At 36.1% G+C, this 25,462-nt stretch overlaps 1 protein-coding gene and 1 non-coding gene across 2 annotated transcripts; both read left to right on the forward strand.

Annotated features, from left to right (window-relative positions):
• The first annotated feature begins 351 nt into the window (after positions 1 to 351).
• On the forward strand, positions 352 to 19,119 carry LOC131150995 (ER lumen protein-retaining receptor). The gene is made up of 6 exons (XM_058102139.1): positions 352 to 695; positions 11,669 to 11,934; positions 12,176 to 12,291; positions 18,409 to 18,482; positions 18,619 to 18,682; positions 18,765 to 19,119. Exons 1-6 carry the CDS (start codon positions 605 to 607, stop codon positions 18,799 to 18,801), a joined length of 648 nt encoding a protein of 215 aa, XP_057958122.1. The 5' UTR covers positions 352 to 604; the 3' UTR covers positions 18,802 to 19,119.
• Positions 5,496 to 5,605, forward strand: LOC131152522 (small nucleolar RNA snoR100). Its single transcript, XR_009136017.1, has one exon. It is a non-coding gene; the product is annotated as a small nucleolar RNA snoR100 (small nucleolar RNA).
• Positions 19,120 to 25,462: the final 6,343 nt, after the last annotated feature.

Here is a 25,462-nt window from a genome sequence, read left to right on the forward strand (position 1 = left end):
TTTAAGAAATAATTTACACGGATAAACAAGTCCATAAATTCTGTCTTTAAAATAAAATTTCATTTTCAATATAAATTTAAAAAATGAAAATAGAAAATAATGTGACCCTTTTATAACTATTTAGAAATTTTAAAAAATAATTTACACAAATAAACAAGTCCATAAATTCTGTCTTTAAAATAAAATTTAAAATTTTTAGAATCAATAGGCAAAATCAAATTTACCAACTCAAATTTAATAAAGTAAGTAGTGAATTTGAATCTATCAAAATCGAATTTCCAGTTAAGGTTTTTTTAAAAAAAGATAATATATATATATATATATATATATATATATATATATATGTTATTTATTTATTTCTCATTTACTTTTCAGGCCCTTCTCGAAATCCATTTTTACCGTTAATAAAGGATAGATCGATTACCAACACCTGAGGGGAGGGAGGGAGAAAGGGTGAGAGAAGGAAATCCCCACAGCTTGTCTGTCTCAACTCCTACGTATTGTTGGATCAATTGGAGATCTGGAAAATTTTCTGGGTTATAGATCTGTTTGGAGGAAAACAATATCCGGTTGATCCATCAATATTCAAAATTGAGAAGACAAAATGAATATATTCAGATTAGCAGGAGACATGACCCACCTCGCCAGCGTACTGGTTTTGCTGCTCAAGATCCACACCATCAAATCCTGCGCTGGTTGGCTTCCTACCCATCTTTCTTTCTGCTTTTTTTCTCCTTTTGTCCGCTAATTTTGCTATGAACTTGCAATATTTTCATTGAGATGGTATATGTTTTTAGGTGCGTGGAAATGTAAATAATGAAAATTCAGGGAGCAATTTGTAGAGACTATGTAATTGCTGTTGGGGTATAATGCACACTTTCACATGTGAATTCGTTGTAAATACCGCATAATTAACTGGGTTGCTTAAATTTATGGTAATTTTATGCATTTAACTAATACGGAAATCGTTTCATGAGTGGATCTTAGCTCACTCTTATTGTCGGGGCTCTTGAACAGCAGTTTGAGATCGAAAGATGGCAAGATTTCTTGGATCTTAGCTCACTCCCATTGTTTGGGTTTGCCTGTATAGCTAACCAGAACAGTGCCTCTCACAGTACCACACTACACCCAACTCGCTTTCGTGATTTTTACCCCTTAAATTACTGCCTTCTTGTCTGTCACATTCTCAAGTTTTTATTTCTTTAATTGAAATACTAAGGCTCGTTTGGTTTGCGGAATAATTATTCTTGTTACTGCCAAGAATTATATGACTTTTGCTAAGCCGTCCTTCGACCGCGGCCACCTGAAAGGAATCAAACAAGAATGGCTTGAAGGACCGAAGTGTACTCTAGGGGATCACTCTAATGCCTAAGTTAGGGAATTAGAAGTTTAGATTGCAACAATAAGTGAAGAATGAGTGAGAATGAGATACTTACCTCCTCTTGAGATCCCCTTTTTGTAGTGGTGAAGGCAGACTCTCTTCCAGCTTAGCATTTATGAGCATGCTATTATGCTTGAGGGGTTATGGGTGACTTGCCATTATGCTTAGGGGGGTTATGGGTGATTCAAGTCGGTTATGTAGGACATCAATAGTAGCTCTTGTAACTGCATTGGAGGTTATGGATAACTTAAAGACGGTTATGCGAGACATCAAATGTTGTACAATGTTGACCTTACAACTATCCGCCCCTATGGACATACTCGTCAATATTGGGTGTACCAATTTTTGGTGTATCGATTCCTTCAAATAATAAGGGAATAGACATTTCCTTGGTCAAATTTGATAATAGCTATTCCTTGTATATTTTTTGTTATGGACTCATAAAAAGGTTCATATAATTACTTACTTTATGGTATCAACATCATTTTTTGTGTGACTAATTGTAGCTAACCTATACAACTAATCTATCCCTAGAAGTAGACATTATGTGAATCAGATGTGGGGTAAGATTATGTTTGGTTCGTGGAATGTGTACTCCTAAAACAAGTTTGGATGTCTGTTCCTAGGAATAGAATAGTCATAATATAGGAATGGATAACTTGCAAAAGAATAAAAAATGTCACCATCATAAAGCAAATGACAATGCAAAATTTTTAATTGAATATATATAGTATGGAGTAGACAAGGAATGTTTATTCTCAATATTTTTTACCATGGGAATGTCTATTCCTATTCAATTCCATGTTAGATGGAATTACAGGTGCTTTTCAATGAGTGTCTTTTTCATAAACAATTGTGTCAATGCAATTTCTATTCCGTGAACCAAGCATAATCTAGTTGGGTATTTGGTTCATCTTGAATTAAAAGCCATTCTATAGTACAAAATTAGTTTTATAACAATCTTAAGTAACATCTTTAGAGGTTAAGGTTGATTTGGAATCTAGAATCACTTTGAGAGTAAATTGATTGTTGAAGCTTCCAACAAAATTTATTTTATTGATTGGAATTTATCAACATAAAAATAACTTTATATAATAAAATCATATTTACCCAATCTGTTCTAAACAAGCTGTAAGGACTGTAGATGGACTCAAAATGAGAGAGAATTGAAATCGTGATTGTATCAATTGAGTGTCAAATGTATTGCTAGATAACGCTGGTATGCATGGCTTTTATTGTATATTGAATGTTTGTTGTTCTGATAATGGTCTTAAATTTTTACGAAATTGTGAAAATTTCTGTTGAAATTTCTGGTTTCCGTTACCCTTGAAATCAAAATGGCAGTCGATTTCCATTTTGCATAATTTATCAAAATCTTGAAATTTTAACTATGCAATGAAATTTCCTCGGAATTCAGATGAAAGATTTAGGAGTGAAGTGAAATTTCTCATTTAATCTATTTTATTTATTTTTATCAAAACAAAAGATTATTACAAGTGCTTATGAAATTATATGAAAAAATAAACTTACAACAATATTTTATTTAACCATTCATGTCTAAATTAACATTATTTTTATAATAAATAATATTTGAATGATTTAAGAATTTCATTTGTATTAACTAAATATATTTAATGCACATTATCTTTCAAATCTGTTTGATACACATACTATATTACAACTTTTCCACCTCATAGACAAGATAGATGTACTTAACTTGCAATAGATTAGTCCTAAAACTTACATTATTATGTCTGTTAAACATATCTAAAGTTTCACAAGGAATTTCATGCTTTACTATTGATTTCCGTTATTTTTTCAAATCAAAATCCAAATTGACATTGAAATGGAAATTTCCATCTAAATTTACGCACTTTTGGAGCTTCGAAATTTTAGTTGAAATCGAAATTTAAGACCTTGGTTCTGATTAATTAATATGACATGAATTTTGATTATGCTGTGACATAGATGTATATTTTGTGCAATTTTCTAAAGGATTAAATTATATTTAAGGCCGGGATCTATCACTGCTTATGATTTAACATAAGATATGGCCATGGACAGAAAAATTACAGAAATTGTTTTGTATAGCTGACTTAAAATGTTAAAATATAGATCTCTTAAGTGTGGTTGGCAGATAGCTTTTATTTTCCATTTAAAAACGTTTTTTTTTAGAATATGTAAATCTTGGGATCTAAACCAAATACAGATGGTAAGTCCAGAGTTTAGAAATTGTAAGTTGTAACTTAAACAAAATAGAATTGATTTGCCTTTAGTACGAACTGATTCATCATTAGAGATGGTAAGTGCAAAATGCAAATTATAGAATTTTAAACAAACTTTTATTTAACTCAAAAAGAACTGATTTACTCATTTAGTCATCTCACACCCGCTCGTTCAACAGGTGTAATGAAATGAAGTAGAGGAAAAAGGAAGTTCTATGCATCACAAAATAGGCCATTAAAAAGGGAGGAAGTCCAACAGATAATGTAAACTTTAGATTTAAGGATATGACAAAATGGATACCAAATTTTGATCATAATTTAATGCAGAATATGGTTTGAGTAAAAAAGAAATGCTTCAAAAAAAAGTGAAAAATTTGGGTCCACAGGCTCACTTTGGTGGATTTGCACCTGCCTTGCTCACAATAATTGCTTGCATTGCACCCCAGCCTCGCTTTTTTAATAATGTATTAGAATGTTTATTGAAGGGCTCCGAAGCAGTGCCAACTCAAGTACAAAAAAGAAAAAGGTATGCAACAGAAGCAGAAAGCTAGAAGAAGAAAGGAAAAAAAAAAAAAAATGAATGTCCAGGATAAAAGGTCTGGATACAAATACTGGTTTCCCGAAAGAAACAGCACTTGTGTTAACATATTATTGAGCCTTTGAGTTGATAGATTGATCCAATTGAAAACTCTTTTCTTTCTTTATCTCATAAAGAAATCAGACCCTAAACTTTCTTCATTCACCTGGTATATCCTCAGAATTCCAGCACTGCAGCCGCTTTACAGCGTAACCGAATGAATTCCAAACCAGAGTCAGACAAAACTCAAGAGATCTTGCACCACTTTACACTAGTGCACTGTATCTGCACACCACAAATCAAGCCAAATGTCATATCATTACCATTCCCAACTTCAAAGATTAATTTCTTTACCCATGATAATACCTTTTCAACTGCTAACTCCGTAAGAATCCTCACCTCCTTGGAGAACCAATTTCCCATAGCTGCGGGACCCACCATATTTATTTAAAATAACCCTTCATAATACCTTTCCAAATGTGAACCTTATTAAAACCCTTCAGGTCCTTTGAGAACCAGCCTCCTATTGAGCTCCCATACTTGTTTAAAATAACCCTTTTCCACAACACCCCTTCCTTATCTCCAAATCTCCAAAGCCATTTGGCAAGAAAGAGCGTGATTGAAGATATAATTCTCTGCCCCAGACCCCCAAGCTTGATTGTTGAGCACATTTGTGAGCACACAGTTTCCTGCGTAACTAATGGAACTTGCTTCTCTTCAAATCACCATCACACATAAAATCTCTTTGAATTGGCGTAGATATCTAAAACTTGCAAGGGATGTTGTGCAGGAATTTCATTGATTTTACTCCACATGCAACACACATGCCCTTTGTTTTTTAGTGTATGCACATATGCCCCTGTATTGTGTTTGTGATGCTGTCTACATAAGGCTATCTTCCAGTTGGAGCTTCAGAGATGGTGGCTCTCTGCAAAGTGCAGTAAGCTTGAAGAACAACAACAAAATGTTCTTTAATTCATCAATTTAACCAATTCAGTACAACCAAGATATCTATCGTGGGATTGAAAATTTGCATAAAAGCTTCCATTGTGGCTAAATGTTGTTCAGAAAACTTCCTTTGCTTCACATTCATTGTTCATAAACTGGTTCTCTTATTCAGTTTCTTTTCCTTTTAACTTGTTCTAAATTTTTCTGCTTATGTTTTCTTATCCAATTTTCTTATTTTATCACAATTTTGTTTTGAGTTTGTAAATTTTTTATGCTTGAGAACATATTTTTATGTGATTCATCATGTTTAGTATTGATGACAATGGAGATATATGCATGATAAGATGATGCTCTGGATGTCTAGAAATGAACAAAGCATGTTATTGCTCACAGAGATTCAATTGTGCGTCATCATGCCTGTTCTGTCTGATGCCTTCTTACTTTGATGGGGGGCCCCAGTTTCCACATACATTCATACATAGGATGCATGCATATAAGTTATTAGTTAGGTGTGCATATATTCAGTGATGTGGTAATGTAATGATTAATGGCGACTATTTTGTATAGACTGGCTTGCAATTTTAGTGATGTCTAATTGGCAACCTGCAGGGTGGGCTCAGTGGTAAAGGTGGACAAAGGTTGAAAGAGGTCCTGAGTTCAATTCCCCTCTAGGTCTCCTTGATTTTCCTGGGGGCTGACCTTTGTGGGTGATCAGTTCCCTCCTGGGTTTTGATAGAGCCCAAAGAGCTCCAACCACCCCAGGTTTCCTAGGGTATCCGAAAAAAAAATAAAAAAATGGTGCTGTCTAATTAGCAAGATGTGTCAAATAAAGAAAGATATGCAAATATGATTCAATATTTAAGTCAATCAAATTCCTGTTATTCTTGCCAATTTTCAATATCACATTATATGCCCCTTTATTTGTTGTTGGTTCTTCAAAAGGATTGAACAGGGGCTTTGATGAATTTTCTTTTTTTTTCCTTTCTTATCTTTGTGCTAGAAGGATCTTTGATCCTCCTATCTTTGTAATTCTCGCTCGTTTATATCAATGAGTTTCATTTTTTACCAAAAAAAAATTTCAAATGAGGTATATTTCCATCCTGTCACAAAATCTAAGATTTTGTTAGAAATATCACTATTCACCTCTATTGTCATATCTAAGTTTACAGCATTTTTTCCATGTATTAATGGTGTAAAATATCTTGGTAAGATCTTTCTCTTAAGGATTCGCCTTAAGAGTCCGATGCTACTCTGATCTTGACTTTCTTTTGTAGTGCATAAGTTTGCAGGCATTAATTTTTTGTTTACATGGATTTGAAATGCTATTATTGTTGTGCCGGGCACCCCACTTGTGCCAAACACCAATACTACAATTATTGCTATTGAATATAAAAGAAATTAAAGTAATGCAGAAACTAATAATAAAGCAATAAAAAGAACAAGACAAGAAATTTACGAGGTTCGGACGCCGATGATCAATCCACTACTTCTTGACAAAGTACAACTTTGAGGTGTGTTTTACAAATGAAGAGTTGAGCTCTTTATATAGCTTCAACCTCAAGTCTAAAAAACACTTCTCTCCAATGTGGGACAAATAATATAAAAAATTCAAAACCACCTTTTATACTAAGGTGGAAGTATTCTACCAATATGGGACAAAAAAACAACAAATCTCCACCTTGACGATAAATTCAACAAAATTTTCAGTCACCAACATTTTTGGAGTTCCACATCATCGGCGCCTTCCAAAAATACTCAGATTTGTAGGATATTGATCAAGTCCAAACAATGTTTGAACTTGATTGTTGTCACAATCTTGGTCAACATATCTACGAGATTTTCAATTGTAGCAATCTTCTGAAGAAGTATCTTGCCTCCATCAATAATATCCCGCATAAAATGAAACCGAACGTCGATATGCTTCGTTCGTGCATGGTAGACTTGGTTCTTTGCCAAATGAATAGCACTTTGACTATCACAGAACACAACAATGTGCTTCTGTACAACTCCCAAATTTTGAAGTAAACCCTGCAACCAAATAGCTTCCTTAACAGCCTCTGAAGTTGCCATGTACTCTACTTCTGTTGTAGACAAGGCAATGGTAGACTGTAAGGTAGACCTCCAACTCACTGGACCATTAGCAAATGTAAAAATATATCCAGTCGTTGATCGACGTTTATCCAAATCACCTGCAAAATCCGAATCCACATATCCAACAACACGTTGTTCAATAGTATTATTTTTCTCAAATACTATACCAATATCAATCCTATTCATAATATATCTCAAAACCCATTTCACAGCTTGCCAATGTCCTTTACCCAGATCATGCATATACCTGCTCACCATACTAACAACTTGTGAAATATCAGGTCTAGTACAAACCATTGCATACATCAGACTACCAACAACACTTGCATAAGGAACCTGTGACATATACTTACGTTCCTCATCTGATTTAGGAGATAAAGCAGCACTAAGTTTGAAATGAGGAGCAAGAGGAGTGCTTACTGGTTTTGACTGCTCAGACATGCCAAAACTCTGTACTACCTTCTTCAAATACTGTTTCTGAGACAAACTAACTCTTCCTCTCATTCTGTCTCTATGAATCTCCATGCCAAGTATCTTCTTTGCTTCACCAAGATCTTTCATCTCAAACTCTTGATTTAACTGACTTTTCAAATTGTTGATTTCTTCCCTATTCTTTGAAGCTATCAACATATCATCAACGTACAAGAGTAAATATATAAAAGATCTATTTTGTAGTCTGCGAAAATAAACACAATAATCATGTTTATTTCTTATGTACTTCTGAACCATCATAGATGAAATCGTTTGTACCACTGTCTTGGAGACTATTTTAAACCATACAACGATTTACCCAGTTTACATACCCAATTTTCTTTTCCAGCAACCTGAAATCCATCTGGCTGAGTCATATAGATTTCCTTTTCCAAATCACCATGTAAAAATGCAGTTTTTACATCGAGTTGAACTAGTTCAAGATCAAATTATGCTACCAAAGCCAACAAAATTCGAATGGAAGAATGTTTAACAACTGGAGAAAATACCTCATTATAATCAATGCCTTCCTTCTGTGCGTAGCCCTCAGCTACCAATCTAGCTTTGAAGCGAACATTATTTGCATCTGGAAATCCTTCTTTCTTTACATAAACCCATTTACAACCAATTGCTTTCTTACCCTTAGGCAACTGGGCTAGCTCCCAAGTCTGATTCTGATGAAGAGATTGCATTTCTTCATCCATTGCTTTTTTTCACTTGTCTGATTCAGAGTTCCTCATTGCTTCTTTGAAAGTGTAAGGAACATTATTATCCACAACTGGAAGTGCATAGGCCACCATATCAGTATATCGAGCATGTTTTCAAATTTCTCTTCTTGACCTTTGAGAAACAATTGATTCTTGTTGCTGTGAAGATTCTCGAATTGAAATCTCCTATTCTTGTACACTATTCCCCACCGTAACTGGAGAGTTACCTTGTGTAGTCTCATTTCTCACTGGGTTTCCCAAAATTGTCTCAACCTCCATCTGTTGTTGAGTACCAATGGTCTTCTCTTCAACTCGTGACTCCTTGCGTATTGTTTTCTTCATCATCGCAAGTTCATCAAAAGTTACATCTCTACTTAAAATCATTTTTTTCTTCTCTAGACACCAAAGATGGTATCCTTTTGACTCCTGCACTTATCCCCAAGAATATTGCTTTCTTGGCTCTTGGGTCCAACTTAGATTCTTTAACATGATAATAAGCCATAGTACCAAATACATGTAAAGAATCATAATCACTAGCAGGCTTTCCAGACCATACCTCATAGGATGCTTTTCCCCCTATTGCAGATGATGGTAGACGATTGATAAGATGACATGCATATTTAACAACCTCAGCCCAAAACCTTTTGTCTAACCCAGCATTAGACAACATACATCGAACTTTCTCCAGCAAAGTCCGATTCATACGCTCTGCCACCCCATTCTGCTGTGGTGTATTTCAAACTGTGAAGTGTCGAGTAATACCTTCATCCTGACATATCTTCATAAACGGGTCACTCGTGTATTCACCACCATTATCTGATCTGAGCCTTTTAATCTTTTTGCCATTTTGAGTGTCAACTAATTTTTTCCACTTAAGGAAAATATCACACACTTCATTTTTATGCTTCATAGAATACACCCAAACTCTTCTAGAAAAATCATCAACAAAAGTAACAAAATAATGCATACCACCCAACGAAGCCGTTTTTGTGGGCCCCCATACATCTGTATGGATCTAGTCTAAAATACCTTCAGTCTGGTGGATTGCTGTATCAAATTTCACTCTAGTTTGTTTTCCCAGAATGCAATGCTTATAAAATTCAAGTTTGCACACCTTTGCACCTTTTAACAAACCTCGCTTAGCTAATTGTTGTAAATATTTTTCTCCTGCATGTGCTAATCGCATATGCCATAACTTGGTTGTATCTGAACCTGCATCTTTCTCAGAAACAATAGCTGCTGAGCTAATAACTATACTACCTTGTAAATAATACAAGTTATTTTTCCTTATTCCTTTCATCACCACCAGCACACCTGATTTAATCTTTAAGGTTCCATCTTTCAAAGTGATAGTGAACGCTTTAGATTCTAAGGCACCCAATGAAATCAGATTCTTCTTTAAGCTTGGAACATACCTAACATCAGTCAATGTCTTAAAAGTTCCATCTTGACATTTCAACTGTATTGATCCTATTCTAGTTGTTTTACAAGTATTATCATTTCCCATAAAAACAACCCCACCATCTAATTCTTCAAAATTAGAAAACCATTCCCTATTGGGACACATGTGATAGGAACAACCAGAATCCAAAATCCACTCACCAATATAATGTGACGAAGATGTTCCAACAAGAGAAAAATCTGACTCACTTCCATCTTCATTGGCTATATTGGCATTAGAATGTGCTTTGCCCTTATTCTTCTGCTGTAATTTAGGGCAATCTTTCTTCCAATGCCCTCTCTCACGACAAAAGGCGCATTCATCTTTAGCAGGTTTCCCACGAGATTTACTCCTCCCATGAGATTTACTCTTCCTTCCAGGCATATGACTCTGAGAACGTCCCGTTATTGTTAGTGCTTCTTCTGTTTCCTTTTGGACCCTCTGATCCTTCTTTCTGCATTCAGTACTAATCAATGCAGTACAAACAGCATCATAAGTAACTTTATCTTTCCCATACAATAAAGTGGTGGTCAAATGTTCATACTCATCAAGGAGAGAATTCAGTAACAATATGGCTTTATCTTCATCTTTCACCTTTTCATCCAAATTTAACAAGTCGGCCAAAATTTTATTGAAAGCATTTATGTGGTCATTAATCGAAATACCTGGTTGATATTGGAAGCGAAACAATTTCTTTTTCAAATAGAGCCGATTTTCCAGACTCTTGGTCATAAATGTATCTTCCAATGTCTTCCATAATTTCTTTGCAGATGTCTCCCTCATAACACAATATTTCTGATTTTTGGCGAGACACAGACGAATCGTACCACATGCCTGACGATTGATCTTTTCCCAATCTCTGTTACCCATATCTACCGGTTTATCATCCAAAGCAATATCTAGTTCTTGTTGATACAAGATGTCCATCACCTCACATTGCCACATACCAAAATTATTGGTACCATCAAATTTCTCCACCTCAAACCAAGCATTAGCTATCGTTTTCGATGATGATGTTGAAGCCGAAGGGGTTGGAGTTCGTGTGGACAGAGTTTCTTCTACTGCTACACTAGTTTCTGTCGTCTTCTATATATATTTAATAGCAACCAACAAAGCAAAAGGCCTAGGATGAATAGTACGTACCAATTGTGTCTACTCTGTTTTATCCTATGAAATTCCACTTTGACCAGGCCGACCTTCAGGGAGCGACTGAGCCGCAATGGTCTCTGAGCACTCGCTTAGATAAGGTCTTTCTTAGGCATCAAACGTGGAATCAAGGATCCTAACAGAGGAACACCTCCATATCAACACTATTCAACCTAACTCTGATACCAATTGTTGTGCCGGGCACCCGACTTGTGCCAAACACCAATACTACAACTATTGCTATTGAATATAAAAGAAATTAAAGTAATGCAGAAACTAATAATAAAGCAATAAAAAGAACAAGACAAGAAATTTACGAGGTTCGGACGCCGATGATCAATCCACTACTTCTTGACAAAGTACAACTTTGAGGTGTGTTTTACAAATGAAGAGTTGAGCTCTTTATATAGCTTCAACCTCAAGTCTAAAAAACACTTCTCTCCAATGTGGGACAAATAATATAAAAAATTCAAAATCACCTTTTATACTAAGGTGGAAGTATTCTACCAATGTGGGACAAAAAAACAACAATTATATGTACAAACTATATATCCTTGTTTACCTAAGTGTCTTGTTGGATTGTAAATATATAACTGTTCATTTTTTATTGGGTTTCTCCTCGGTTTTTCTTTTTCTTTGCATTTACCATCTGATTTTTTTTTATACCTCTATTTTGTGCAGGCATTTCTTTGAAGACCCAAGAACTATATGCTATTGTTTTTGCTACTCGCTACTTGGATATATTTACTGATTTTATCTCACTTTATAATACCGTAATGAAATTAATATTCTTGGGAAGCTCTTTCTCTATTGTGTGGTACATGAAGAGCCACAAGATTGTTCGTAGATCTTATGATAAAGACCAAGACACCTTTCGCCATTATTTTCTTGTGTTGCCTTGCCTGCTTCTGGCCCTAGTTATAAATGAGAAGTTCACCTTCAAAGAGGTATGCATGCCTTTGCATTAATTATTGTGTAAGTTTGTATAATCTCCTTGCAGATCATGTCTTTGTTGGAAGTTAATGTTTAATTTAACTGAAGCTGTATGGTTGATAATTTTCTATAATATTTCTAGTTAAAATTAATATGGTCTGCTATCTCTTTAATCATGTTTATTTCCCTTTTTCTTTTCATTCCATTTTTTTTTTTTTTTTTATAAAAGTACTTTTACTCAATGTAATGAGGTAGGTACTGTGGACATTCTCCTTATACTTGGAAGCTGTAGCAATACTTCCTCAGCTTGTGCTGTTGCAAAGGACAAGAAATATTGACAACTTGACCGGACAATATGTTTTCCTTCTTGGGTACTATTCCTGAAATTTTATTTCATTTATTTCATAGAATTGTCACATATTAACTTTCTTAGGCACCTTCAATACTTCTTTTTTCTCTCTCTCATTATGAGGATATTTTGTTTAATTTTGCTTTTTACTCATCTCTTTCTTCTTTACCATAGAACTTTGTGTTTCTTGGGTTGGAACATAATCAAATGTGCTTAGTTTCTCCAGTTATCTATTTCCTTATTGCATTTTTGGCATTACGCTAGACTTTATGCTTTTGAAAATAGATACATTATTTATTTCCATTTTTCTCCATTCTTCGCAACCAATGTGGCCTTGAGTCCATTAGCATCACTATTGATATTGACACATGCATCATTTCAAACCCCCTCCCCCTCCCCTTGTCATCTCTCACAAAAATGTGAGATGAATTCTTTTACAAATCGTTGGCTGTTCTCCGCAAAAATGATTGAAATGTGATTTTTTCATAATTGCATCTTGGCAGCTTAAAAATTAATTTCATAATCAATAGGCTAAATGGAATATCACATAACTGTTGACTCCCATGATTAGATATATTTTTTTTGGGTACAAGAATCATTATAACTCAAAGTAGTGGAAACAAGTCAAAGCATTTTTTTTAATCAACAAAGATTTCAGCAATGAGCATTGGATGGGTGCCACCCATGTGCATAACAGTGTTGAAATAGCAATCTGGGGTGTCAAGAATGTTAAGAATTGTATGGGTGTCTATCATTTACAAGCTACTATGCCAACTAGTAAAAGTGGTGGCCCATCTGCCTCTCATTATATTCAGTGACGCAGCTGAACCTCTGAAGATTTTTCTATTTCTTTCCCTCCATGCATCCAAAAAATTGGTAAGGTGAATAAGAATCAATGCTTTCCTTCTTTCCACACTTGACTAAAACGCTTTCTATGCCCAAAAATTTCTTGTCCAAGCATGGTTTTAAATAACGGCTGTGACCGTTACGTGACGGTTTTTTGGGTTACCGATACCGTTACACATTGCGAAATCGGTGGGAAGAAAAATCACAGCTGTAGCGGCCGTTACGGACCGCAACCGTTACGTAAAGGCCACTACAACTGTTACGTAACCACTACAGGACTGTTACATCAAAAATTTTATTTACTTTTTACTTTTTCTTCTCACTTTTTCCCTCTCTTTCATAAATCATTCTCAATATACCATGTTGCGAGAGGGGGAAAAGATTATAATGAGGATGAAAACGATACAAAATTTACTATTTCTTTAAATACTCACAAGAGATGCATTAATTAACAATTTGAAAATACTAACTTGTTAGGAAAACATTTTATTTTGATAATATTAGTAATGTGATACTTATATTCTATATTTTTCAACTTCAACCTTCTTTCTTTTTTAACTATTTATATTTGTAGTATTCGTATGTCTTATGTGTCTAATAGATTAATGGAGTGTATAATGTATTTTGTTTTATTAATTAGTTTAGCACACATAAGAATTTATCACAGATAAGAACAATGAGAAGTATAAATACGCATGCACGCGTAATTTTCTATCAATGGTGGTTTAAAACAAATGTAAATTTGTTGCCCTTACCAAATAACTTAGTTACTCGAACTAAAGGATCCAAAATATACTAAAACTCTTTCTAAGAAGGGCTAAAAGCTTAAAACATGCAAGTACGCTAATATGCACAAGGTTGTGTGTGCTTCAAAAAAATTCACGGCCGTACACCTGCTTCTTGTTATGTACCATCCACTACTCCTGCTTTTGGTTGCACCCGTTACAATTACGTTATGCTACCCGCTACCACGATTTAAAACCATGGGTCCAAGAACAACATAAAAGGATATGATCAATCATCTCAGCACCTTCCTTGCACAAATAGCATCTGTTGACAAGAGGATCTCCCCCCCAAGAGTTGCCTCTCTCTCTCTCTCTCTCTCTCTCACACACACACACACACGCAAACACAAGAAAAAAAACTTTGTGGGGGTAGCTGTCTTACATATAGGCTCCCAAGGAAAATTTCTGCTGGTTACAGCAGGAGATGGGCTTTCTGTAGCTGACCAGAAAGCAGCCACTATTGTCCAGGGTTCACTTTGTTTCATTAGAGATATTACGAAAGTGAACATTGTACAGGCTGCCAAAGAAATGCACAAGGTTGGAGATCTCCCAATCACGGGCATTCCTCACTAGTGGGATGTCCCAGGTAATGAATTGGCTGAAAGTTGGAGGTGACTTCTAATTAGTGCATCTTCATCGCAGGCCAAGCTGAAAATAGTTGGAAACCTTGCGCTGAGATGAGAGAGGCCCCACCAATTGTCATGCCAAAAGAAAACAATATTCCCACTCCACATGTCAAATTTGATGAAAGAGAAGAAATCTTCCCAGCCTTGTAAATCTCCAAAATCCTACGCATAGGGTTCTCTAACTTCTTTAGAAGTCTAACCCTTGTGACCAAGACCAATTTATGAAATAACGATCTTTCTCCAAACATGATCTTGTTCATTCATGAACCTCTAACGCCATTTCCTGAGGACGGCGTGGTTAAAAGTAGAGATTAAAGATGGGCTAAAGCCCTAAGCCCCCCAAGATTTTCTTAACAGCGCCACCACCAATCGCCCCTCCCCACCAAAAGAAAAGAGGAAAAAAAAAGAGAGAATTTAGGATTTGCACTTTTCTCCCATGTTCCCATGGAGGAAGCTTTTCTGAATGTCCTCCAGTCTTTTCTCTATGGAGCAAGGAATGGGGAAGAGTAACATATACTAAACTGAGAGATATGAGTGGGTACTTTTGATGAGGGTAAGTCTCTCCTTTCGACTGGTAACTCCTTTTCAGCCCAGCAAGTGTTTTCTCAAATCTCTCACTGATAGGATCCCAAACTCCTTTGTCTTTAAATTTAACTCCGAGTAGGTTAAAGGAAAATACTCTAATTTGCAGCCCAAAATGCCTGCATGGAAAGCCTTCACCGTGCTGTCTCGTGTTGGAACAATTTTTCCTTTTTGCTGAGTTGACTTTCAGCTTCAAGGTGAGCTCATTGAATACAATTTATAAGTATTTTCCAGAATTATTTGAGGCCTCTGGCTTCTCAGGAATCAAGGCAGCAAATGTTGAATTAAGGTTGCTCAGGAATCCATCTTTTACTACAAATTTACCTGTTCTGTGGAAATCATAAAGAATACTGATCATGTTCATTTTACTTGAAAGAAAGACAAAGTATAGCCATGAGGGCTTGGTGCTTTTGGGGGTTGAGGGCTTGAACAATTCCCTCCTCACAAAAAAGCCTCACCAGTCACTACACAATGGAAAGATTCAAAGTTCTGAAAGTAATGCCATCAACTTTTGGTCTCCAAATCTAGGTTTGGAATAGAGATTCTTATAGAAGTTACAAATTCCCTTCTTAATGGCCTCTTCTTCAGTTAGTGTCCCCAAAAATTTCAACTCTACTCAAGGTATTGAACCTTCTGTGCGCATTTGTTGTTCTGTGGAACAAACTGGTGTTCTGATTTTCCTGCTAAGCCTTAAGGGCCTGATGTGTCCCCAAGTTGTTTCTTCTATATTAATGATATCAGCCATCTTTTACCTGAGAAGCAGCCTTCTTGCTTTATCTTCAGCAACCTTGAGCTAATTTTTATTATCAAGCTTCTTGAGGCTGAAAAGGATGACATTATTTTTTAAGTGAAAATTCCAAACATGTTCTAATTACACCATTTCAACTTTTCTTTCAATCCCTTCATTTTTTAGCAGCCACATAGCCTACTTGCCCTTCAAAATGAAGCAATGACCACCATAGCTTCACTTGGTCACCAAAACCTTTGTGCTTGAGCCACATTTTTTCCAATTCGGAAGGGAGTTTGGACCCTATTAAGTTCCTCCTGTGTCCAGAATGATCGAGAAGTGATCTTAGGCAGGCTTTGGAAGAAGTTTCTGTGACTTGGGAAGTGTTCTCGCCATTTTGTTGAGATCAAAAGCCTGTCAATGCTCGAGTAGGAGGAGATCTCCCAAGAGTTAGACCAAGTAAAAGAACCACCAAGAAGGGGAAGATCAATGAGGGCATTTATATTGACAAATTCATAAATTTTGTAATGCTTATGCTCTCCCAAGTTTCACCAATTCTTGCATGAGGATACAAGCCACGTTGATGTCTTCCCAATTAATCCAAGGGGCATCCCACTTTTCTTTGATCTCAAAAAGTTCCTTCCCCTGCAGCTGCCTTGAGGATCCTTCAGCTGGACCATAAAATTCACTGAAACCCATGTGGAAAAGTTATCCTCCAAGTTCCTGAAGAAGCAAGATACTGAGAACATATGAATTTGTTTGATCCAAAATTTCCTCAACGTCATCCTTCCATCGAACATGACCTGCAATTCCAGCTGCTCCAAGGTAGATCCATTTGCAGTATTTGTGCCCCTGTAGGCTGCTAATCTTGATTCTACCACATTAATAATAAATTTTTTAATTCATTTTGTCTCTTGATTCCATTGACATTTTACAATCTAGAAAGCGCAGACTGTACAAAATCATGGCCTTCATTTATTCTGCATTCCTAGTAGGATTAATATAAATGATTGGTTCGAGTTAGAAGACCCCATAAAGCATCGTCTTTAGATTTTTGTAATATATGTTTGCAGAGCAGTAAAAGGAATGCAGATTTTTTTTTTGCTTTCCCTTTCTCATGAGCATTTGGAGCCGACTTTTTGATATGTTTGGGGGACATTGTACATAACCTTTTTAATCGGAGAGCTTCTCTCTTTAAAAAAATTTTGAAAAAATCAAGGACTTTGGAGGTCTGATGGAGGGGAAGTACTTTGAAGGTGTGCTACTTATGCCATGGTGTGGTTTGTTCGGTCGGAATGTGGCGCTAAAATTTTAAGGGATGATGTCTTATGCATTTGATGTTGCTATGATGTTCAGTGTTTGGCTTGTTTTCTGGAATGAGCCTTGTTGATGTGCAAGGTGATTGGAGGGCTTTGCTTTAGTTGTGCCTTGTACTTGCTTCTTTTTCTTAATAATTTTTCTTCTTTCATCTATAAAAAATAATAATCTTCTTATTCTCGCTGCACTTGGTTCCTGCACTTCTAAGTTGATCTGTATTTTTTCATGTGTACATTAGATTAGACTCTTATCTTCTTGTTTCTGAATGTGAAGTCCCCTTTGCAGCTTCAATTAGTTCACAACTCTTTTGTGACATAAACATATTACCTTTATTTGAATGGCACAAAGTGAAACATTCCCTTTGAGTGCAGAAGGCAGGAGTGCTGGGTCTTATTTAGTATGTGAACCCTAGTTGTGAAATGAAAGCCAACAGAATGTAGCCCAGGCCTAGATGACTTCTGATGTGGAAGGAAAGAGTACTAAAAAACTTAATCCAGTCAAACTGCAATGGTGATTGCCTCTCCTGTAGATTAGCATTATCTTCCTTGCTCATGAAATTTGCCCAGTATACATGTTATTACCTAAGCACAGTTCTCATGTTGCTGAGGCTATTGGGTGGGTGATACGATCAACTGTTTGCTTGGGTTCTCTTCTTCTCGAATAGAGCTATTATGGCTTGCAATATCAATCTACTCATACTGATACTAAAAATGCTTCAACTACAGAGGTCTGGCTTTAAATTTGAATTTGGCAACAATAAATAGTAAGATTGTTTTTTAAATTTCAGGAAGTTGCAAGGGCTACTAATTCCCTGAATGGTGTTGCCATGCCCAAGGGTCCCTGCCAAAGCTTGTGTCTTAAGGGGGGTGGGAATGTGGTGCCAAGGTTGCAATGGAGCAACCTTCTTGTGGTGTGAAGGCTACCTAGGTCAAAGATGGTTACTTATTGCCAAACAAATTGTATTTAGGTTGGCTTTTATCTCCAAATCGTGGCATTAGCCATTTTAGTTGTGCAGAGAGTCCCATGAAAGATATGGTGTGCATATGCTTGGATATTGGGAAAAAAAGTGGGAAAACCTTTTTGAGCAGGCTGCAAAATATTTATGTTTTGAGCCATGTATTGCTGTCTTTTATTTGGCATCGAATAATTTAAATCTAAATATAATCTTTACTGCTCTTTTTCCAATTTATTACATATAAGCCAGAATTTTAGCATCGACATTAATATATCTATCTTTTCTGACTCCCATACTGTAGGGCATACCGATCATTATACATTTTGAACTGGATCTATCGCTATTTCACCGAGCCTCACTATGTCCACTGGATCAGTAATCTCTCTCTCTCTCTCTCTCTCTGCATGTGCACGTGCGTCTTTGCATTTGTGAGTGCATGCATGAACTAGCATGCATGTTTTCTGTCACATATCAAGATGTTCACATTTATGTAATGGCTCTACTGGTGCAGCTTGGATATCAGGGCTTGTTCAGACATTGCTTTATGCTGATTTCTTCTATTATTACTTCCAGAGGTATATGCTAAACCATTTTCAGTATTAATCCAACTTAAAATCATTTGAGTGTTTAGATTATGACTCAACTAATGGTTTGCAGCTGGAAGAACAATGAAAAACTCCACTTACCAGCCTGAGCTGTCATCTTGGCAAGTTTCTCAGGAGGCCAAGAATTTCAAGGAACATGCATATGTATTTTTTGAAAAAAAAAAAAAAAAGTCACAGGTGCTTGGCTTTTTGGTTCAATTTTTTCCCCTTGTTTTAGGGTGCTTCAATGGGCTTATCCAGCGACAGCATGTGTCTTGTTTTAGTCGTTTATTGTGGCTTGCACCCACGTCCCAATTTATTTGTACCATTTCCATTGACTTGATCTTGCAAGACCGTAACCTTAAGGGGATTGTAGTGCATATTCTTTATAGTTCAGTATGAATGTATTCTTGATTGATTGTCGTGTATATTGTCTCATGTCAAACTCCGAGTAAGAAATTTGGTATATTTGTTGCTCCAAGGTGAACAGGTTGTAGAGTAGGGATTAGTTGGGACCCAATACTTCCATTTGTTGATTTGTAAATGGCAATGAGTGTTAATTTAAACAGGAACCACAAAACTGGGCAGAATTGCTGGCTAAACCCAGAGAACTGTTTTGCCCATTTACGTGCGGCTGGATTCTGGTATAAATTTTTCTAGATCACGATAAACGGTTGATTTTGGTTCTATCCTTCTGAGGAATGGAAGAGTTAAAGAACTAAATCCAAGAAGAATTGAAACATGTCTCTGGGTGTGCAGGCCAGTAGTTCCCAAGTGAGGACAAATGTCAAAATAAGAAGTTGATGGGCCTTGACATGCGACATGAAAAGTTAAAAATACATTGGAAGCGCCACATTAATGAATAGAGAAAACATCTCAATTGAATGAATCGTAGGCCCACATCAAAACATCCCCAGCCTATTATGGTTGTGTGACATAACTTGAATTTGGCTTCTGAATATGAATTTATCTGAATTAGATACAATATACTATTGATTTATATTTCTGTTGAGTCTTATTTAGATTTATATATTCAAATTCAAGGCTTAGAATTCGTGCACTCGAAACACGATGCGAGTACATTTTTTCTCTTTCTTGTATTTAATGCTTCTATTGTGAAGTGGATTTTTTTTGTTGGCACCAAAGTTAGATCTCCTCTGTTATAGAATATGATAGGAGACAAGATGGAATGAACTACCAAACAGAAGTTCATTCCATGGAATGAAGGTTAGTTTTGCTATACAACGGAGAGCCAAAAAAAAAAAACGGGGTTTGTCGCAAGATTTTAAGTAAATAAATGAAAAATCTTGAAATGGGAATAAGACAGTTGAGCTCATGATGAAAAAAGTACACAAGTACTTCAACAAGAAAGAGTAAAACACCTTAAAAGAGTAAATAGTGCAAGCGCATGAGCTAAATCTCATGTGGATTAGAAATGGAAGCGAACGTGGGTAAATGAATAATTAGTTAAAGAGGAAAAGATACTAATCTTACCTAAGAGTTGCCAAAAAAATATTGATCTTATTGGGATTTGAAAATTTTCAAACAGCTCCCTAAAATTGCTAGAATTCCACATATCCCCCCTTAAGGCTTGTCAAAAATAGAAAAATTTTTCTTTATATTTTGCAAAAAGACAAGTAAGAGGTGTAAGTATCCAAAAATCAAATATCGAAGAAAGTCTATGTCACTTTTAAAACCTTGAGAAAGCTTCATAAATTTTTTAAAATCTCACGAGAGATCCCTGTTTTTTAGTCAAATCTCATGGCAAATCAGTGTCTTTCACCCATAGTTAAATAAGTTAAAGTAACTTGAGCTTAAAATTTTAACTTAATTATGGCTCATATGAAGTTTATCATTCTTTTCCAGCTCCCCCTGCTTTTGTTTATTGATCTCGGGCATCCTCGCCATAGTTATCCCTGACCTACTATATTAGCTCGTGTGTTCAAGAATAAATTCTTAAAATGACAATCACTTATGTGATAATTACTCAATGTGCTCAGCTTGTCAAATGAGTAAAACTCCAGCTCTGATGCTTGAGTTTTCTATATCTTTTACCTATTCAGATTTTTCCTTCAGTTTAGTGAATTCGCATAGGTCATGGTTGATGATTATAATCATTACGCCTGGTCTTTCCCTCTGCACTACATCCTATAGACAAGTTGAAGACGTTCTGCATGTTCAAGAACATGGTTGAAATTATCTTTAATTCTAACTATTTGTTTGGTACGTTGGAACAAAAGGAAATTGGATGAGGAAATTGAATTTATTACCTGATTTCATATTCTTCATTCAATTATTGATCCCACTCGATCCCCCCTCCCCCCCAAAAAAAACATCTATTCCATAAGCCAAACATGATGTATGCTCCTTCTCTTTCTTTTTTTTTTTTTTCTTTTTTTTTTCTTTTTATAATTTTAAGCTGATGAGTTTAAGAAGCATAATAACCTTGAACTTTGGAAATATTTTATTACTAATGGTTTTAATATTTAATTCCTCAAGACCCATCAAAATATGGTGGCAGAGAGAGAAGATCAGCATGTTTTCAATGTCATTCAGGCTCTGCTGTTTCATTCAGACCTAATGCCTATTGGGTTGAAGAACTAAATAGGGGCATGCATATTATATTGGTTATCGTCTTTGCTTATCATCATGTTAGAAAACTAATAATATAAAATGATAAAACTTAGATATAAATAAAATAAAAAATAAAATCACAATTCACAAATAGGCTGACACATGGATATCTCACTCTCTTTAAGGAGATTCAAGCCCTCTGTGGTTTATTGACTTAACCCACGAACCAGTACAGCAGAACTCCTCAAGACTTGTCTCCCCAAGAATACAACAATCCGATTTGAATCATATAATTTTAATTCCACACAAATGGAGGAGTCCAAAGCTCCACAAAAAAACACATTTATTTACTTGTCAAACTCTCTAGATTCAAAATAAAGATGATATGATGAGAATGAAGAGAAGAGATTGATATATTGTGTTAATGACTCAAGGGTTTATTTATAGGCACAAAATGACCATTCATTCTCCATATACTTAATAAATAAGATATGTATATATTAAGTAGATACAACTCTAGATTTAAGATACATTTATATAATTAATCTTATACTTTTATAAGATACATAAATGAATGACCATAACTCAATCCAAGATACATCTTCTTTTCCAAGCTAACGATAAAATAATAATATTATTATAATACACAAATAATATAGTAATAATAATATTAAAATACACAAACACATCCCAATTCTGTTTCAGCTCTTGCATGGCTCTTGGATTCAAGTATAAAATATTTCTCCTGTACTCATTGAAGGGTAGGAATAGATGTAGATGATCTCACAAGCACTGACATAGAAATATAAATACATATATTCAAATGGCTTTCCCAAAGAAATATGTATCCCACAATCTCGCGAGGATGTGCAAAAGTCAGAACGCATCATCTAAAGAAAGTTTTGCAAACAAATGCACGTAATGCTGTTGAGATAGCTTTAGCTAGGCAGAGACAAAAGAGGCATTGTTGGCTATTGGGTGTTCAACAAAATGAATCGCTTAAGAGCAACCCATCATGTAGCTACTAGCTAGCCATGTGAAGGAGTTTGGAGCTGAACTAGAGGATTGCCCATGTAAGACAGCCCTATTCTTACAATATGTGGATATTCTGTACTCGTATTGCTTTCAGTTAATTGAGATCTCGGTATTTCAAAAACTGAAAATAGAAATACAGTACAAAAACAGTCATTTTATTTACCAACTTAAGTATTTATATCATTCTAATTAAAAAAGGCCTCTTTCAATAGAATCTAACATGATTAATGAGAATAAGAAGAACATTACTTGGTGTGGTGTTTTTGTTAGGGATTTATAGTGAAAGATACACTTTATGTAATCGGTTTTAATATTTATTAATAACTTCAATTATTCCATTTTAATAAGAATCTTTGTGAGTAATGTTTGTCTGACATTATTTATTTAATGATTATGCATGTATATCTTTTATTCTATATAATAGGTGATCTAGTGTGTAGAGTACGACTTATACACAGAAGATTAGATCAACAATTCTTATAAAATATAAGTTTATTGTTCACAATCTTAAATAAAATTGGACACACCATTGGTAAGACTGTAGCACAAGGTTTTAATAGGTCTGTCTTGACTATTGGGATTGGTACAGTTCCAACTCCTTGTGCTAATACACTTTGTGTGTATTGAATAGGACCGTCTAGAAGTAATTGTTTTTATACTGACTATATAAAATAATTAATATCTCATGGTTATTATGAGTGACTATACTCTTAATCCCGATATAATTATTGGACACATGCATATAGTGTTCGTTTCTTTGATTCATAGAAGAGTGAGATTCTTTATGAGTCAAAATACACTGTGAGTTGGGTGATGACATTATGTGTGTAGTGAACATTAATTATTGATGGAATCCACGTCTCGGTATTCGGATTGATGATACCCCCTTGAAGAAGCTTATAAGTTTTGATTATATCAAACCCTACAAGTGGATTTTGAATCCGGCACATCAAATAAGTTAAGTGGAAGGTCTCAGAGAATTAATATGTCAATTAATTAAATTGTTTAAGCTCTTTTCGTCATCGCAAACCCTAGAGCCTCCGTCGCCAGACATCGCCTCTTTGTAGGCAAATCTCCAAACGACTTGGTCTCCTGGTGTCCGATGAGCAAAGTCCTTGAAGCCCTAGCTCTCGCGATTCAGATCTGCAACGGTGGCGATGACCCAATCCCCACAGCCCGTGCATCGTCGCACGACCACCACTGGCCACGCTGCTGCCGATCGCCACTCAAGCCGCGCCGATATCACCTATGCTAGCTGTGGTCACCGTTTCCTTCGGATCTAGCTCTCTGTGGCCCTGCACACCGAAGCAGAGGTTGTAGAGGGTGGTTTTTTCGGGATTTGTAGAGGAGGTTTACGAAGACGATGGTGGGACGACGGCGAGTTCGAAAAATCTCGTGACGACAACAAAGGGACTCTCATCCCTTGAGACGACAACAACTAGGTGCTGTTTCGAGGTTTCGTAGAAGAGAGTCAAACAGTGCCGTTTCTGAGATTTGCAAAGGAGAATTCCCGAGCCTCCTCCTGCTGTGAGAATTTTTCCAGAGAGAAGAGTCATCAGCTGCAACTACGGTAGTGCACTTCGTCGCCTGCTGGTTTTCCAGGACTTTGAATTTCGGCAAGCTTTCTTCTGCCGGTACTCTGAATCATTCTAAATCAGGTATGTCTCTCTTCCATTCTCATTGAAGTAAGACGTTTACTGTGTAGGAGTCAATGGTGGTGCCTACTGGCCCTCTGGGAGATCCTCCACTAGTGGGGCCTCTTTCGAAAGGTGGTTCAGGACCTTTATCGTATGCCCATGTAGTATCACGTTCTAATGCTAATGTTGTTAACCCGTCGTCTTCTTCTTTCAAACTAGCCATGAGATATCCAGTTGATGTTGATGGAGATATTGGTTTTATATTCTCGAAGGCTGAGATTAACAAAGTGGCGGAAGATTTTAGGTTTGCGTTGGTTCTGAAATTTTTGCGATCTAGACCATCCATTAACGTTATCCGTTTGAATATTATAAAGTCGTGGGGCCTTTCAGAGATCCCTTCTGTTAGTTTTATGGATGATTTTCACGTACTGGTTCAAATGAAGAATGAACGAGATTTTCTTCATGGATGGTCTCGTGAAGGAAGGATTTTGGCTGGATTTTCGTTTCATCTTTTTCGATGGACAAAGGATTTCAACCTAAAGCAGGAACCATCTTTGGCTCCTCAATGATTATTTCTCCTTGGTCTTCCGATGCACACGTAATGACCTGATTGCTTACAAATTCTAGCCACGAGGTTTGGTCGATACCTAGGAACTGACAATGCTACGCTTAATCGAACTAGGGCTACGGGTGCGAGAATGTGCGTGGAGGTGGATTTATTGGCAAATCAAGTGGATGCTTTCCAGATTGTTGTTTCTGCAAATCAAAAAATTTGGTAGGAAGTGAGGTACGAAAAGCAAGGATTTTATTGTGAGAAATGTCATAGACAAAGGCATTCAAAGGTGGTATGCCAAGGGGGTGAAAGGAAACAAAAAATTAGGGATAGAAATAAGGATACGGAATATGGTAGACAAGAAAATCGACAAGAAGTTTGGCGTGTGAAGAAATTGGATAAAGGGAAGGAAGTTCAGAGAGAATTGATAGATCCATGCATTGTCGAAGAACTTGTAGAGGAGGCTCAGGCTCAAGAGGGTGCAACGACATCACAAATTTTGCCAGTGGTTGAGACAGTTCCGCAACGTGAGATGGAAGAGGGGGAGTTTGTTCCTGAAGATCCGAGGCCTGAAGTGGAGACTTTGCAGTGAAATATAAATCAATATGAGATTGTGCAGAGGGAGGAGAGTGTTGAACCAGTCTTGGGTGCTCCTAAAGCGGATATTCTGATAGTGGAAGATGGCATAGTAGTGCGTGATCAGTTGATGATGTCTAGTAATATGGTTATAGAAATTTTGGAACAAGAGTGTACCTTCAATGCCAGGTGTGTCCCACATAATTGTGAATCGGATAAGGAGGTGGAGACAAATAATTTAGGGAAACTCCCTTTGGAAAAAGGCTTTTGTTCGGATGATGATTTACATATTCCAATTGTTAAATTAAAGGATATTAATGGGCAAAGTGAGAAGAAGTCTCAACGGGTTATTACCCATCCAAAGAAACTTGATTTATGATTAATACAATTCTAATA

This window comes from Malania oleifera, chromosome 3 (assembly GCF_029873635.1).
Source record: "Malania oleifera isolate guangnan ecotype guangnan chromosome 3, ASM2987363v1, whole genome shotgun sequence".
In the NCBI taxonomy this organism is placed as follows: domain Eukaryota; kingdom Viridiplantae; phylum Streptophyta; class Magnoliopsida; order Santalales; family Ximeniaceae; genus Malania; species Malania oleifera.